This window comes from Sphaeramia orbicularis, chromosome 14 (genome assembly GCF_902148855.1).
Source record: "Sphaeramia orbicularis chromosome 14, fSphaOr1.1, whole genome shotgun sequence".
NCBI lineage: Eukaryota > Metazoa > Chordata > Actinopteri > Kurtiformes > Apogonidae > Sphaeramia > Sphaeramia orbicularis.
The window spans coordinates 9,097,266-9,115,726 of record NC_043970.1 but is presented as its reverse complement, the minus strand read 5'-3'; the positions used below and the strand labels follow the sequence as shown (position 1 = coordinate 9,115,726).

The 18,461-nt window shown below is 39.6% G+C and overlaps 1 protein-coding gene across 1 annotated transcript in view; it reads left to right on the top strand.

Moving 5' to 3' along the window:
• Positions 1-18,461, top strand: part of jade2 (jade family PHD finger 2) — a 458,373-nt gene that overhangs the window by 332,067 nt on the left and 107,845 nt on the right. Inside the window, 3 exon segments of the mRNA XM_030154999.1 lie at positions 10,071-10,080; positions 10,083-10,555; positions 12,948-13,112. Of these exon segments, the coding sequence (XP_030010859.1) occupies positions 10,071-10,080; positions 10,083-10,555; positions 12,948-13,112 (648 nt within the window).

The window sequence follows — 18,461 nt, the reverse complement described above, 5'->3', positions numbered from 1 at the left end:
ATTATATTTTTTGTTTGTCTCCTCATGGTGAATCTGTCTACCGATTTTCGTGGCTCTACGACAAACTTTATGTTGGACGTGCTCCCACTGGCGCAATGCATTTCCACTTTTCAAGGGGGCGCTGCCGCAACATTTCTTTACCGACATCTACGAAACCTATATGTAAATTAAATTTTGCACATTTCTGAATTTTGTGCAAAATTTGGTGAGTTTTCGTAAATGTTCAGGGGGTCAAAATTGAGCTCAAAGCGCAGAGAGAAAGAAAAATAATTTAAAAAATAATAATAATAATAATCTGAGCAAGAACAATATAGCCGTTTCTATGGCAACCACATATTTGGCCTTATTTGAAAGCTCTCGAGCTCCCCCACATGTCTGTGGGGTCAGATGTCACCTGTCGTGCACTTACACCCACATGACTGACCCCAAGTGGGCGTGTCCGATTGACTCCCATTCATTCTGAGCAGGTGTAAATATGCGATTTGTGCACGTCATGTACATCGTCGGAAAGGTCTCAGTGCCGTGAATGTGAATATGTGTGAGAGTGGCGACAGTGGCGAAAGGCGACCGCGTCACTGGCGATTTCGTCCCCATGCGCCCACTGCAGACTCAATAGGCCCTGCGCCGGCTTTACTCGGCTCGGGCCTAAAAAGCTCCGGGGTTTTTTAACAGGTCTAGTTGCAACAAGTCATAAAGTTGACCAACAGCCAGCTGAGTACTTCACTCCTCACCCTCCTCTACAGTGGCTGTATGGGAGGGTGAAAGGCCCTTATTCAGTTGGAGTCACTGTTTTTTTAATCTGTTGTAAACTTTTTGGTATAGGGATTGCCAAATGCAGTCCCATACATAGATGACAGTAAAACACCTGAAATGTCAATAAGTAAAATGGTTGTGGGCTCATGTGAAGTCCTTCTATTTCCACAGGTAGTGTTGTACCATTGATTCCTCTGATTAGAATGAGTGCACATGTATGGAGAGAAATTTGTTTCTTTATTCATCAATCAAAAAGAATGGATTTGCAATTAAAAAGAATCAATTCGCAACCAAAAAAGAGATTTGAGAGCAAAAGACAGTACGTGGCTACAGTCTGTACATTCACAGCCTGAGCAGAGTACGGAATGAGTGAGTGAGTTACAGGGAGGAGTAGAGAGACAGCAGGTGCATATTGAGGCACTGGCATTGCCTGTGGTTCACTTTCGGTGCCTGTGACTTACTTCCAGTGGCTGTGGCACCGCTGCCAGAGAGACAGAGGATGGTACCGTGGCTTTGTGCAATGGGTGCCTGGTGCCAAGTGCCACGGCACGGTACCATGGCTTGGTGCCAGGTGCCATGGCGCAGCGGTACCATGGCCCGGTACCACAGCTCGGTGCCAGGTGCCATGGTGCAGAAAGAGAAATAATGACAGAGTGACATAGGAGCCCATAGGATACCCACAAACACAACTGAGAGAGGCAATCAGGTTATCAGTTCTTTCAAATGATTATCATTTTCTAGCACGACGTTTTCTGGTTTTCCCTACGTCGTGTCCCGACCGGATCCGTGCTCACCACAGACCAGGTCCGAGCTTGCTATGGACCGGGTCCCAGCTCACCACTGACCGGGTCCGAGCGCACCACTGTCTTCTAAATGTAATATGTTATTACTGTTAAAAAGACTCAAAGGACTTGAAATTCAAAGTTTAGGACTTGAGACTTAACAGTCTTGACTTGGGACTTGACTTGAAACTCAGGTCCACGCCTTGGCACCGCACTGTGACACCTGGCACCCATAGAATGAAGCCACAGCCCTGTGCGCTGTCTCTGAGCCCAGAGGTGAGCTCGGACATGGTCCGTGGTGAGCTGGGACCCGGTCTGTGGTGAGCTAGGATCCGGTCGGGATGCAACGTAGGGAAAATCAGAAAACGTCGTGCTGGAAAATGATAATCGTTAAGAAGAATTGATAACCTGATTGCCTCTCTCAGTTGTGTTTGTGGGTATCCTATGGGCTCCTATGTCACTCTGTTAATTTTTCTCTTTCTGCGCTATGGCACCTGGCACCGAGCTGTGGTACCAGGCCGTGGTACCACTGCGCCATGGCACCTGGCACCCATTGCAGGAAGCCACGGCACCGTCCGCTGTCTCTCTGGCAGTGGCACCACAGCCACTGGAAGTAAGTCACAGGCACCAAAAGTGAACCACAGGCAATGCCAGTGCCTCAATATGCACCCACTGTCTCTCAACTCCTCCCTGTAACTCATTCACTCATTCCGTACTCTGCTCAGGCTGAGAAATGTACAGGCTGTAGCCACTGCTATTTAGTGTCATTCATTACTTATGGGACACATTGCAATTTCAAAGAGCAATAGACTATCAACTGACCTCCCGGGTAACATAACACAATGGAGAAGTGGGCTTAACGTGGAAGCTGGAGCCAACCCTGGAGCCGACGCTGGAGCCGACGCTGGAGCCGACGCTGGAGCCGACGCTGGAGCCACCAATTGAAACTCCTCTCTCATCCATCAGTGTAGGCCCCGCCCATTAAGTGCAGTTAAATTCGCAAGCAAAACTTTTGAAGTGCAAACAAAGAGGAGTGATTTTTCAAGCAAAACTTACTAAGTCTCAAGCTGAAGTTTATAACTCAAAAGCAAAGAGGACTGATTTATAAGCCAAATATCTCTTTTTTGATTGCCACTTACTGTCTTTTGCTCTCAAATCTCTTTTTTGGTTGCAAATCTGTTCTTTTTAATTGCAAATCCATTCTTTTTGATTGATGAATAAAGAAACAAATTTCTTTCCATACGCGTTGTTACATTGAACCAAAAAAATTCAACCAAAAAACAACAATTACAATTGTAATTATTATTGTATTAATAATAATAACAGTAATAATAATATGGATTGGATTTACAGTGCTTTTCTATGAACGCATACTCAAAGCGGTACAGTGGATTCATTAACTCACACTGGTGGTGGTAAACTATAATGGTAGTCACAGCTGCACTGGGGCAGGCTGACGGAAGCATGGCCTACGGACCCCCTCGACCACTGCCAAACATTTATATGCATCCTACATCAGTGTAAGTAGCAGCGCTGGAGGCAAGGAGGGTCAAGTGTCATAAAGTGGGATCTGAACCGCCCAAACGCCAACCCTTTGGTTATTGGACAACCTGCTCTACCTCCTGAGCCACAGCCACCCGTGGGATAAATTGTAATTGTTTAATATTAATGTTTTATGTCACAACACTGACTGCCATGCAGAACTTAAGAAATATTCTCTTTGTTCAAAATAGTAGGTGAACTATGAATAACTTAAGGCATGTTGTGAACCTAATGTATCGAATGCAAAGTAACCTGGATTTTCCTGTAAAGAGTTTAAGACAACTGCTCTGTCAAAAGAACATGTCGCTGTCCACAAGTACCCAATATGCTGCAAGCCAGCGTGGGCACTGATAAAAGTTCTTTAATGAATCCCTGCCAAAACAGAGCAGGTGCAGTCGAAAGGCCACATGAGTGTGTTTTGCAATGAATCGCCTTGTACCAAACAACACATCCAGCCGTCTTCTGGCTGTGTTCAACCTTTAGCCTTTTGACAAATAAGTGAGAGCAGCTGCATCATGCTCACTCTGACATTTGGGGAAATCACTAATGTAAAGGGTTTACAGTGTAGACCTTTGACTGTAAGTCCAATTTTTAAGGCGATGATGTATCTATGGTGTTGCTTCTCACAGGTCAGATGTGTGATTATTGGATCATGCCTCCCAGTCCTACATAACAGCTTTGTTGGCACAATGATTCAGTGAATGAAACGGTTTTCCCTCCTGAAACACAGTACTGAAACTGACAGTATCTCCAGCATACATGAAACTAGTCAAGATTAATTGGGGTACAGGATTTTAGTGTTCCTTTCTAAGACTTAATTTAGCAGTATATGAGGAAATCAGATAGCAGTTGTTTTATTGTTCTGACCTTTTGGGAATACTGTCACTTATGAAGATAATTTTGTGTCTTTATTATGCAAGCAAAGGGAAAAAAAAGCAACAAAAAAAAAAAAAAAGTTTTGAAACAAAAAAAAAATCAAGATTTGAAAACAAAAATGAAGGTTTTCAAATTTTAAGCTTAAAATCAGTTGTGTTCTCATTTTCTTTCATTTCAAATTGATGAAACTTCTGCTGAAACGTCTGCTTGCAGGCCAAAATATTTTGTCATTTTAAAAGTTTTGTTTGCCAGTCCAGAGGTTTTGCACCCCTGCATTTTTTACAAAATCAAAAAGTTTTGTGGGTGACACGGTGGTGCAGTGGGTTAGCACTCGTGCCCACAGAAGAGAAGGTCTTGGGTTCGATTCCAACACCAGTCGACGGGGGTGGGACCTTTCTGTGTGGAGTTTGCATGTTCTCCCCGTGTCTGTGTGGGTTCTCTCCGGGTACTCCGGCTTCCTCCCACCATCCAAAGACATGCACTGATACGTTAACTGGTTAATCTAAATTGCCCATAGGTGTGAATGTGAGAGTGATTGTTTGTCTCTATATGTCAGCCCTGCAATGAACTGGTGAAATGTCCAGGGTGTACCCCGCCTTCGCCCGTAAGTAGCTGGGATAGGCTCCAAGCAACCCCCATGACCCTAGTGAGGTTAAGGCGAGTTCAGATAATGAATGAATGAAAAAGTTTTGCTTGCATGTTCAAGTGATACTTACCTCTGGGTCAAAATGGTTTGCCAGTAGAAAAGTTTTGCATGTCAAAATCTTTTGCAAAGCAAAAACTTTTGCTTGCAAGTTCAACTGAACATGATGGGTGGGATCTACATGAACAGAAGGGGGGGATTTCTATTGATAACTTGCTTCGGATTGACAGTATGCCCAGTGCCTGGTCTTCCCGCCCACTTGAACATGGTGGGAACCACTGTGGGAACAAGGCACCCTGGGGCTCCTAGCCGCACCGGGGATCAGCTCCAAGCTGCACCGGGTCTCCAGCCACAGGCAGTCAGAACCCCAGCTCATAATCATGCTCTGTGTCCGGCGTGCCCACTGAGGAGCAGCGGGGAGCCGTCCCAGGGCGCCTTGTTCCCTCATCAATTCCCACCATGTTCATGTCGATGGGAGGACCAGGCACCAGGCAGGCTGTCAATCCGAAGCAAGCGACCAATAGAAATCCATCCCTTCTGCTCATGTAGATCGCACCCATCATGTTCAGTTGAACTTGCAAGCAAAAGTTTTTGTTTCACAAAAGATTTTGACACACACAAACTTTTCTACTCGCAAACCATATGACCCGGAAGTAAGTACCACTTGAACTTGCAAGCAAAACTTTTTGATTCGCAAAAGATTTAGAGGTGCGAAACCTTTGGACTTGCAAACAAAACTTTTAAAATGACAAAATATTTTGGCCTGTGATTAATTGTGCAGCTGTCTTTATGTATGTTTTTTATTTGTCTGTATCCTCTGCAACACTTCAGAAATCATGTACAGTGGATATAAAAAGTCTACACACCCTCGTTCAAATGCTAGGTTTTTGTGATGTAAAAAAAATTAGACCAAGATAAACCATTTCAAAACTTTTTAACCTATAACCTCTACAGCTCAGTTGGAAAACAAACTGAAATCTTTTAGGAAAGGGAAGTAAAAATAATCAACTGAGATATAACTGGGGATGTGACTGTGTTCAGAATTAACCAATCACATTTAACCTTTCTATTGTGTTAGGGTCAGCACCGACTCATTACATTACTACATTTTAAATGCATAAACGAACCACATAGAATTTGTATATTGCATCAAGGCTTTTTGACTTTGTCAGGAATCTCTAATTCAACAAAATAATACAAAAAACTTGTTTTTCTACAAAATTATGAATGCTCTGGTTGAAATTATGACCTTTGTGTTGTTACGGTCCATTTTGACCAGTTATAAAAATAAGATTATAAAGCAATAATTAGAGCCAAAACTGAAATCATAACTGCAGCGTCAGCCAACACACTGACAGCAGCTTCTCACAACAGTGGATTACCAAGAACTGGACATCCCTCCAAAACTGATGAAAAGATGAAAAGAAAACTGGTCAGGAGGCTGTCAAGAGGCTGGACAGCAACACTGAAAGAGATGCAACAATTTCTAGCAAATACTTGCGATGTAGTGCATTTGACAAACAATCTCACATGTTGGGTTATGGGGTAGGGTAGCAAGATGAAGCCTTATCTTGTGAAGAAAAGTACCCAAGCCTGGCAAACTTTTTTTAAAAACACATTTTAAATCTCTAAAACGTATGTGAGAAAATGTGTTATAGTCAGATGAAACCAAAGTTGAATTTTATGGCCATAATTCCAAAAAGGTATATTTGGCACAAACACAACACTGCTCATCACCAAAAGAACACCATACCTACAGTGAAGCATGGTGGTGGCAGCATCATGCTCTGGGGCTCTTTTTCTTCAGGTAGAACTGGGGACTTAGACAAGGTGGAGGAAATTATGAACAGTTCCAAATACCAGTACGTGTTCCCACAAAACCTTCAGGCTTCTGCTAGAAAGCTGAAGATGAAGAGGAACTTCATCTTTTAGCATGACAGTGATCCAAAGCCCACGTACAAATCAACAAAAGAATGGCTTCATCAGAAGAAGATTAACGTTTTGGAATGGCCCAGCCAGAGTCCAGACTTGAGTCTGATCGAACATCTGTGTGGTGATTTGAAGAGGGCTGTGCACAGGAGATGCCCCTCCAGTCCGACAGATTTGGAGCATTTTATAAAGAAGAGCAGGCAAATATGGCTACATTAAAATGTGCCACACTGATACACTCCCAAAAAGACTGAGTGCAGTAATAAAAGCTAAAGGTGCTGCAACAAAGTATTAGTTTAAGGGTGTGCATATTTATGCAATCAGGCTATTGTAAGTTTTTTATTTTTCCCCTTAAAAGATTTCAGTTTGTTTTTCAATTGACTTGGACAGGTTATAGGTCACATTAACGGTGGAAAACATTTTGAAATTATTTATCTTGGTCTCATTATTTTACATCACAAAAACCTGCATTGAACAGGGGTGGTGTCGACTTTTTATATCCGCTGTATTTATTTATTTATTTATTTTACCTTGTACAGCACTTTCTAGCCTGTTTTTAAAGGGTGCTATATAAATAACATGTTCAAGCTCATCTTGTCAATTTGGTCTGCAAATTGATGGTGAAGCTAGGATTTTATTATCATAAATCGTGCTTCTCTCTCAGAGCTCACAAATACCCTATATCAGCTCCTTTTTTACCATTGCTTGACTATGGTGATATTTTGTATATGAGCGCCTCAGCAAAATGTGTTCAGTCTGCGTATACTTTATCTCTTAAGATTCATCCTTCGTTGTAGTCGCGTCACTCACCATTGTGAATTATATGTAAAAGCTGAGTGACCTTCTTTGAATTCTCAAAGGTTTATCCGTTGATTGAGTTTGTTGTATAATGCTCTACTTGTTTTGGTTCCATCTTACCTATGTTCACCTCCTACAAAGAACCAAAAGCCATTATACCTTACAGACCTTGGGACATTTATCATTTGACCTGTTCCCAGAGTTCAGACTGAAATGGGGAAGCAAGCCTTCAGTTTTACCGCCCACCTCTTCCTGGAATACTTCACAATCTGATCTGAAAATATCAGAACTCGTTTCATTCCAAGCTTTTTGTGTCCTCTTATTGACTAGACAGCAAAAATCCTTTGGAAAATGCCTGTGTTTTTAATCGTTGCTAAACTGTGCGAATCACACGTTGCACTTAATAATGTGTTTGCATGTCCTGAATTATTGTCTGTTGAATTTATAGTTATAACCTCTCTGTTGAGCTTGTATTTATCATGGAATCTGCTATTGACCTCTTGGCCAGCTCACCCGTGTAAAAGAGATCTTGATCTCAATGGGACTTCATCTGGTTAAATAAATAATTGTTTTAATGTTATTTTCTTAAATTCAGCCGCAAAAATCCTTGAAGCAATTGTCCCTGTCAGTGCCTTTATTAACACAGTTTATAAATGAATGAATGTAATCTGTACAGTAAGATTAAGAAACAAATGGTTAAGCATTGTAAAGTAGGATTGCAATGATTTAACAAGACAAAGCAATATCAATCAGTATAGCAATTTAATTGTATATGTAAAATCAGCTAAAGAACTAAAGGTTTAAATATTTCAATGATAGATCTGCTTCACTGATGCATTATTTTTAATTTGACAGCCTTAACTGTTAAATAAAAAAGGAGACAGATTGAGAGAAGAAGCCATTTGTAAGACTGTGAGACCGAAGTTATTTGCTGACAGAAGATTTGGTCGGTAAGGTCAGTTAGGATTTTGTCATCATGCTCATAAGCAAAACAGTGAAAAGATCCAATATGAACTCTCCTGCTGAAAAGTAGAAGCATCAGACCTCAAAGACACACACACAGAACATGACCAAATGTACATGTACACATGCACAGTTACAACAACACACTGCCACAAGGGCTTGCACACAAAATCACACCATGCATGGAGGGACTCAGTTGGAGGCCGCCTCTTAGTGTGACGTGTAATGGATAGCACACACACGCACAAACACACACACACACACACACCACGCACACAACATATATACGCTTGTCCCAACTTATCAAAATGTCAGCAGAAATGGGAGAACCTGTGTTTGTTGTGACTTGGCTTGTCTTTCTGCTTTGCTGCCCTTGTGTTGAACCTTTATAACACAAGAAATGGACTGAAAGTGGAACTTTTAAAAATTGTTTTGACCAAGTGTCAGTGTAAAAATAGAAGATGGACTGTTGTTTGTGCATGTTTATGTGTGTTTTAGTGTGTAGAGTTATTTTCCATCAACCACTTCAATTCGCTGTACCCATAAACCAAGAGACAGAATTAAATGGTTTAGAAGAACTGACTCAGAAGTGATAGATAAATAAACTAGAAAAGCACTCGGAGAGCGCAGATCTCCACCAAGGCAGATCAGTGACCCCCCCCCCACCCCCCCCACCCCCCCCGATCACCACCAAAATTTAATTATTTGTTCCTTTAATCCACACAGACAGACAGACAAACCAACACCGCAAAAACATAACCTCCTTGGTGGAGGTAATAAACTGAGAAATACATTTTATTATAGGATGTCTATTCCTTTATAATATTCTAGTAACTAAATATTCATTCAAATATAGATCATATTTCAAAAGAAATAATGGCATTTTTTTAAATAGTATGTCTGAAAGCATTATATTAACAAATAATTTGCTGAAAGTGAAACTCCTTTTTTTTAAGATGCTTACATTATTTCGCACCAAACTGGTAACCAACAAAGAAAAATGTGTCTCTATTGAACCCAAAGTTACTGGTGTTTCTTAATGTGGTGTGCAGCATTACATACTCAAATTTTATATAACTGCCAAACTTAAACATGTGAATTATGGTAATATTAAAGCATAATTTACTGAAAACTGTGTGGTAAGTTAACAAATGTTAGCTACCATCTTACCATTCAAGATTCAAGATCCTTTATTGTCATTCAAGAAGTGACACGAAGAACAAATTACGCTCCGCAGGATCGACAGTTGATGCAATTTTTTTTTCAAAAAAACAACCACACATTTAGAATAGAAAAACAATAAAGCGAAATGCAGATAATATAAATAAATAATGAACATGGAGGAGGAGGAGAAATGACACATGCAGTTGGTTACCAGTTGTGTGCGAAATAAGACTGATTGAATATCACATGGATTATTATATTGCATGTAAATGAATGAATGGGTGCCAGAGTGTGTTCAGTATTGGTAAGAGTTGTACAGTCTACCATGGAGCAAACAAAGGAGTTTGTCTATTTAATGAACACTGCATATGAATATAAATCAGATAGATATTGTAGCCCTTTCTGTCACTTTTATCTGCCATAATAGTTACAGAAATTTGCTCTTCATTCATTGATGTAGTTCTGTTAAGAATAACCAAGGGGAGCAGGAATTATGAAGGGTCAGGTCTTTATTACTTCATCTTTGTTTCTTGACCATCATGTCATCTTCCTTCCTCTAATATTCCTTTTAACTGCCTCCTTCATGAACTAAATGTCCCTCTTCTTCCTTCCTCCTCCAGTGCTCCATGCCCTCTGTATTGTGGCCTTCCATGTGACATGCGCCTTCGACCACAGCCTTGAAATGAGGACCATTCTGGCTGAGAACGACGAGGTGCGCTTCAAGTCCTTCTGCTTAGAGCACAGCAGCACCGTCACCAATGGCAGTTCAACCACCAACACTTGTTTCACCAGTTCAAGCAACCACACCACAACTTCCACCCCCAACAGCGCACACAGCACAGCGAACCCTGATGGGTCAACACTGGTATCGGTTCTGAGCCCGATCTGACCAGCAACAGTTCATCCAAATGGTAGCAGTGACCCTGAGCCGAGGTCTGTATCGTGTCCTATTTCTGTGTCAGCATCAGAGCGTGCTGAGCGGGATCAACTGGAGAGAGAAAAGGTGAGCCAGAGGAAGCAGAAGCTCCAAGAGCTCGAAGATGAGTTTTACCAGCTGGTGAATCCCAAGGAGGTGGCGGAAAACCTTGCGCTGCCAGTCTCTCAGGTATGTTATGACGCACTGACTGATCTTATGAAAAGACCTGCAAATGTGAGGAAACAATACCCTCACACTCTGATCTTATGAAATGTGCTGTATTTTCCGGACTATAGAGCGCACCTGAATATAAGCTGCACCCACCAAATTTTAAAAGAAAAAAATATTTGTACATATATAGGCCACACCTGACTATAAGCCGCAGGTGTCCACGTTATAACATGAGATATTTACACAGAAAGATGGTAAACAGAAAGAATATTTAAATATTTATTTCCATACCTTAACTGTTTTTTTCCAAACAGTGCCAGTAACACAGCTAGTTAAAAAACCCAGAAAAGTAATTGATCGCTATCTTTATCTTCCCTCTGCGCATTGAAACCACTGAAGTCTTCTTCAGTGTCTAAGTTGAACAGCCTCAGAAAGGCTCCATCACACATCTTCTCAGTCTCTCTTCCGTTGTGGCTCTCAGTGGCACTTGCGTGCAGCAGCTCTATTTCCTTCTTGGACAGACAGATCGATTCCTTTTAACTTACAAGCTGCATCATATGCATTTCTTTGTGTGTTTTCCACGATGAGGGTTTGTTGCATAACATGCAACATGATTGTTAAGAGTTAAGCTTAAAACTTCTCCTCTTCGAATCACCTCTTCCACCTGTCTGAATCGCTTTTACACTTCCTGCTTGAGCGCCCCCTGGAGGCCATTAGCCCATAAAAATCTATACTTGAGCTGCATCATTATATAAGCCGCAGGGGTCAAAGCGAGAGAAAAAAGTAGTGGCTTATAGTCCGGAAAATATGGTAATACTTGTCATTTAATGTTATGTAGTCATCAACATGTTTTTTAAAAATAACTGAGATCTTGCAGCAGTCATTCAGGTTTAAAGTGTAAAGCATGCAGACAGGGTTGAAGAGTTGAGTGGGTGAAAACAGCTGCTGAAGGAAGAGGTCAGAGAATGGCAACACTTGTAATTGGCATCAGTGCAATATGTAAATACTGTACCACTGTAAGGCAGAGGATCACAATGCAAAGATCAGTAAACCTAAAATTAGATCAGCTGTAGCAGCAGAAGACTGTTGGAAGTTTTGTTTCTGTTTTCTAAGAGGCTCATATGTTTTGTGAGAAATTGGGAAAATATCAAGTGGTCTGATAAACATGACTGAATGGAAACAATATATAATCCGCCCACTCAATCCATAAATCCAGTTAATTTCAGTTTTCATACACTTACCTACATTAGCTTACTTACAATCTTCACCTGGTGTGACTGCACAGCTAGTGATGAAAATGAAGATCTGCAATATACAGTATGAAGCACCTTTATATTAGCCTGATAGTAAGTAATGTATCATTGCCGCTGTTGCACATAAAAGCTGTTTGCTGGTCACCAACAACAAAAGAAAAATGTGTTACTATCAGGCAACAGTAACAGGAGGGGGGTCATGAGGGGGTTGTAGCCCATCTTAACTACCATCAGGTGAATGCAGGGTACACCCTAGATGCAGATGAACAACCACTCACTCACCACACATTTTCACACACACCAATTTAGAGTGCCCAATGAATCTATGAAGGTGTATGTCTTTGGACAGTGGGAGGAAGCCAGAGTACCCGAAGAGAACCAACGCAGACATGGGGAGAACATGCAAACTTTATGCAGAATGGTCCACACTGGCCAGCACTGGAATCGAACCCATGACCTTACTGTGACATTGCAGCACTAACCACTGCACCGCTGTTTTTACTGTTTATTATTAGTTTTACCAATGTTGGAGGGTTTTATATATATATATATATATATATATATATATATATATATATATATATATATATATATATATATTCTGAAATCCCAGAAAACTTTAAGTATGTGACATCACTGCACTGTAAAGTGTGTTGCTACAGTGGGCTGATGGACATGTCTACTATGTGCTATAGACGTGTGCATAATGCAGGAGTTGATGAGAAAGCCAGAAAAATGAGTCACTTTGAGTCTGAAAGAGTTTTCACCATCTTGCAGCCTGGTTGCAATTATGCATATGGTATAAACATGAGAAACAGGCAATATTAAAAACATTAAAGACAAAATTATCTGCTTCAAATTCATGTTGTTGAGGAACTACATGTAGAATACAGGCTCTGTATCAGATCAAATATTCCCTGTTCATAGTTGAGCTTCTGATTAGTTGTAGACATTGGTTTAGAATGTACTGTGATTAAAAGTTTACTGTGCTTTTCAAACACAGAGTAATTTACTGACAACATAACACACAGTATAATGTGCACTATATACAATAAACACTGAATAAGAATAGGTATATTTCAGAAATATTACATACTTGTCAATGTAGTCAATACACTTTCCTGCTGTTAACATGAATATTTTGCGTGTTTTTCAAGGTGGATTTTCTATATCAGTTCTGGAAGTTGAAGAGGAAGGCCAACTTTAATCGCCCGCTGGTGACCTTAAAGAGGGACGAAGTTGACAACCTGGCCCAGCAGGAGCAGGATGTCCTGTACAGGCGACTGAAACTCTTCACACACCTCCGACAAGACCTAGAGAGGGTGAGTACAAGAAACATGTGTTTAAGTGCATGTTTGGTGTTAAGCCGAAGAAACAAGCTGCTTTATGTATGCATTATGCACTATGTAGACTGAGCAAATGTCTGTACCTTTTCACTGGAGGTTGTTTTACTCGTGTTCACTTGTGTGTTGGTCTGTGCACATACATCACTCGATTCAATCAGTGTTAGTGAAAAGTAATGGATAATTTACATATTTCAGAATATTAATTAAAAAGATCAATGACAGCATCATATATAGAAGTTTTTTGCTTTCATGAATTATATTAATGTTAAATGAATGAATAGCCTGAAGGATGAAGGCATAATGAATTGGCTGAATAATATAATAAGTGATTGAATGATAACCCAGTGTTAAAAATGAAAGTGGAAATGCACCCACTACACAGTACTCATTTGTTTTTGTTTTTCCTGTTGTTTTTTTCTGTGTTCACTGTGACGGTTTATTTAAAATGAAGTTGAACAACTCTTGTCAACTCTTTTGCACAGTGCCCTCTGGCACTAGACATCATGAGAACTTTTGAGATTTTGACTTAATGAAACCTTGTAGAATAACTTTGGCTCCCATGCCTCTGGATTTGGGAGTGACTTCATAGAAAATTCAAGCTTCAGTGACCGAAAGCACATAAATAACATTTATATATTCCTGAAATGTGGAATTTGGGAAAATTTAAGAGGCTGTTGTGTTGAAATTTTCCCCAAAGATGCTAACTTCTTTGTAATTTATGCTGTGGGTAGAAAGGTTCTGGTTGTATGTACAATAAGAGCATATCATGATGGAACCCAGTCTCACAGGAATCTCAGTCCTGTATTTCTAAATCACATACACAATTACGCTGTGTTATAAATCTCAACCAGTATGTATTATATATTTTTTTAATTGTGCTTTGATTGTGTTGCAACAAATCAAAATTTCTTAAAGATTAAAAAAACAAAACAAAACAGTGCTTTCTTACCTTAGACAGAAGTTCACATTACAGCTACTTAAGGTCTTAAGGTTTAAGCTTCAGTTAGGGTTCGGAGATTTGTTTCTATATCAATAAATATATAGTTATTTTAATCATCTCTTTGAAGACATATTTCTGTATTAACCAAGACCCTCTTATTTTTCCACCTTAATCAGTGACAAAATTAATCAGTGACAAAATTTTGCTGTAAAAAAAAAAAAATTGCAATGTTTTTGTTGAAATGATAAGATATTGTAAATCGAACTGGTGAGACTATTGGCAGAAAACAAATCAAATAGGTTGTCTGTGAACAACTTAGACACATGTATATTCAACTTTTTTTTTTTTCCACTTTATTTATTTTTTGTGAAATAATACTATGAGCTTACTTCGGCAGTATTAGGTTTAGAACAGTATTTCTCAGAGTAATTTGTGCACTTGTAGAGTCCAAACAAGACTCGCTCTATTTTCATATTTTATGTTGACTCAGAGTATATTAAGAGAAACAGTTTACTTGATGCTACCACTTGAAACTAATATTTGGCAGTTATATACAATATATTAAGTAATAGCCATGGAATGTAACAAAATCAGTTAAAGGCTAACTATTGATATCATAGGGCCTTATGTAAGAGGTGTCAGACTTAGCAACCTGTTGGCAACTTATAACAGGACAGTTTGATGAGGTCCCTTATCTGGGACGTGGTCAACTCCACAATAATAAATATTATTCCCATATGGAGATGGGTATGCTTCTTGAAGGTCGATATTTGATACAGCTGGATTTGTGTTTGTCATCACCCATAATTTGCACAGGGGACACCAGAGGGTAAGAAAATTAACAATTAAGAAGGGTGAGTGATTAGACCAGTAAATGTTTAACTTGAGTCTTCTGTTAGGCCAAAATGTAGGTGTGATGTGGTCGGGTAGGGAGATTGAAAGCCTTATCTGTTGTCTCAAACAGAATTGGACAACCCTAAACAATATGGGAGGAAACGGCAGGGCTTAACCCAGGTTATTCAGCAGGCTAGGATAACCAGTGGCCTTAACAACTACATACAGCATAGTGTCTGACATTACAAGAACATGTCACTGAACTCCTCTTTGACAAAGTCTCTGGCCTTGTATCTTGCCCCTATGGATGTTAACAAGGTCAAAAGGTGGCTGGGTGAGAAAAGAGTGCTCAGAGCCAAAAGGAAAAAAAAATCTGTGAAAAGGAGATCTGGATTCACATGCTCTTCTTTGACGATGAAGGTTTTTGTGACGAAAAGATTACAAAGTAAACGTGGTGCAGAGGAGGTTAAGTGAGCAGATGGTGAACTCTTTCTCTCGATCTGATTAAAGAATCTAGACTTTGAAAAATCATCACTGAAGGCCTCCTAGAGAGGAAAAACCTTCAGCAGTTAAATGGAAATAAATGAAAAAGCTTGAGGTACAATCAGGGCAGATAATAAAATCATCAGTGTTAACATTAGGTGTATAATAAACCCTCACATTCTCAATCTAAATGTGAAGTGTAGCAACAGAGTTTTGAGGTCAGTTGGACTGGTAAAGTATTCCTCCACTGCCTTTGGTATCAAAGCTTGCATTTGGCAGCTGAATAATAACCATGATGTAAATTTCCTTGCTCGCTTGCTCAAATCGGTTGTGCCCATGCCCATAACCTCACTTTAGGCTCACATTCAGATTGCTCTGATAGTTGATTGGCATTCACTGCAGCATTGCTTTCAAAACCTCTTTCTGACCCTGCAATCTACCCTACAGAATCTGAATGACAGCAGGTAGCCCACAGCAACCCAACTTTAGGGGTATACTGTTCACTCTGCCTTGCCAAGGATAGGCCGCCAGGCTGTAACATCGCTTCATGTGTTTGAAGAAATTTTTTTTTAATCATTACCACAATCTTAATAACAGTATTTAACAACCTTTGCTTGCTTTTGCTACTAAGTCAACCAAAAAAAAGGGCAGTGTTGAACAAGTTTTCCCCCACAAAACTCTGTGAACAACCAGTGCAAATGTATTTTCTTTCATCAGAATGTAAGACAAGCCAGATAATCTGGTGTCCTAAATAGTTTCTTCCGTCTTTTCTTTGGCATGTGATTTGATATGACAGAGCTGGCTTGGCATGGTTTGATTCAGCTCAATGGATTTAATTTGGCTCACAGTAGGACAACCTTTTGGCAATTAGGTGGGTGCATATCAGCCAAATGACCCCTGTATTCTAAAACAAACCATCAGAATAAAATACAAACACGGGAAATAATTGAAGGCCATATCTCTAATTGCTTGTGTGTTTTGCCATTTAACCTCAGTGTAGAGCCAAGTGGAGTGGACCTAAAGAGGTGCTGATTAGACTGACAGATCTATATGATCCAATTTGAATCCCACAGGGTTAACGTGGCTTTTAGATAATACAGTCTTACCTTTTACATCCGAATGATAGAGATAAAAACAATTCCCCAGAAAGCAAGTGGTCAGTCTGTTACAATGAACTTTTAACTTGAAATGAGTTCATAAATTAAGTCTTGCCTTCAGCAAGGTTCCTGCCTCTGGATGGATGGATTCTCTAAAAGTAAGGTATTAATTGGTATTAAAATGACCTAAAAATATCCTAAAATCTAAAAGACTTCTGTATGTGCATGCTTTTGTGAAGTTCGTGTTTAAGTCAGTCATTTCTTAACTTGACTAACAGCCTCTACTCTGCTTTCTAGGGCTGGGCCAGAATATTTAATTCTTGAAACATTTGTGTCACAGATGGATATCAAATTTTTGATTTTGAAGTTTTGAATATTACTTTTTTAATAATCGGCTATAATGCCAAAACCCGACCTAACAAAATTGTCAAACAGATTTGTTTCTGAAACAACTTTAAGCTTGAACTAGAGCAGAAGACCCTGTCAATGATCATATGTTGGAAACCATCTCATAGCCCTGAGAAGGTTTCCACTCATGGTGTCAAAGCTTCACTAATCCATAATAAAAGTAAATACTTACATTACACAGTGAACTGAACAAGATAGGTAATAGAATTAGAAAAAAAGTTAAGAAAAAATAGCAAAATGTATTTGCATTCACAGAAACAGGGGCTTCCTTGACACCATCAGTGCCCTACACTGTACAGTCTCTGAGCTCCTGACATCTTTTTTCTTACCTTAACAGTAAAAAAAAAAAAAAATCATATGGTTATGACAGATTGCCACCTCATTATTTTTTTAGCAAAAATAGAAGCAGATGATAAGTAAAAATATCATAATAAGGACTGAGTTATGGTGACAGGAGTGGGTTGTTCAGTGAAAATCTGTATCCTATACATATAAGTACATAATTTCCTATAAATGCGAGTAATTTTTTTTCTTACATTGCAATTTAAAATCTCAAAATAATGATGAAAAAAAGCCTCTCACATCAACATAACTCAGAGTCTGATAGTGCAAACAGTTTAACAGTAACCTTTGTTTCCGTCTGCTTTAAGTTCATGGTAAGAGCTGTAGTGCTATTAACATTCACCCAGCTGAGCAGCAGCTGTGCTATTACAGACCACAGATACACTCCCACTCACACTCAGATATTTCATATTGATTATCAAATCATATTGATAACACAGCATGTTAAGAGTGACAGCGGGCAGTAATTTAAGTGGTTAACAGAAACATGTGAAGTGAGAAATTGAGCACAGATATTGAGGACATTTTTTTTTAAATTAAAGGGATAGGTCATCTAACCTCTGATTCCGTTCATTAAAGTGGTTAGAGTCAAAGCAAGGAGGTTAAGTTAAATTATTTATGTAATAAAAAAGATCCTTTCCTACATTGTTGGCATCCTGTTCTTTCCATAGTTCTTTTCTGTGATGGACACATTACTCTACTGAGGTGTGTTTGTTTACTTATGGATGTCTGTAACTGTATCATACCACAGTAGTCTCTAGTGGTGAGGGTTTATTGATTATTGTACCTCCTGCTAACCTCCTGACCAGTCAGTGTATCTGTGGACTGCATAATTCATCTCCCATTAGGCCGCACATTAATGATGTGTGTGATGCAGAAACACACCATGCACTTAGTGTTACCACTATTTCAAAGTTAAAATGGGAAACACTTACAGATCGGGTAATGAGAGCGCAGGCTTAACTCTTTTTTTCAAAAATCATCTTGAGTTACCTTTGTGCTTACACGTGTTTGTCGGTGTTTGGTTGTTTTGCTTATCTGTGGGATTTTTTTCCTCTAAATGTGACTACTGTGACCTAAAATGTTGTATTTGTTCAAGGCTTATGTTTTCTAAAGACACTGCATTGGGCTCACTCACCACTATGTACAGACAAGGGCTACTGGATACTGGACAACTTACCATTACAATGCATTTCCAGGAATTTTCATGAACAGCTCTCT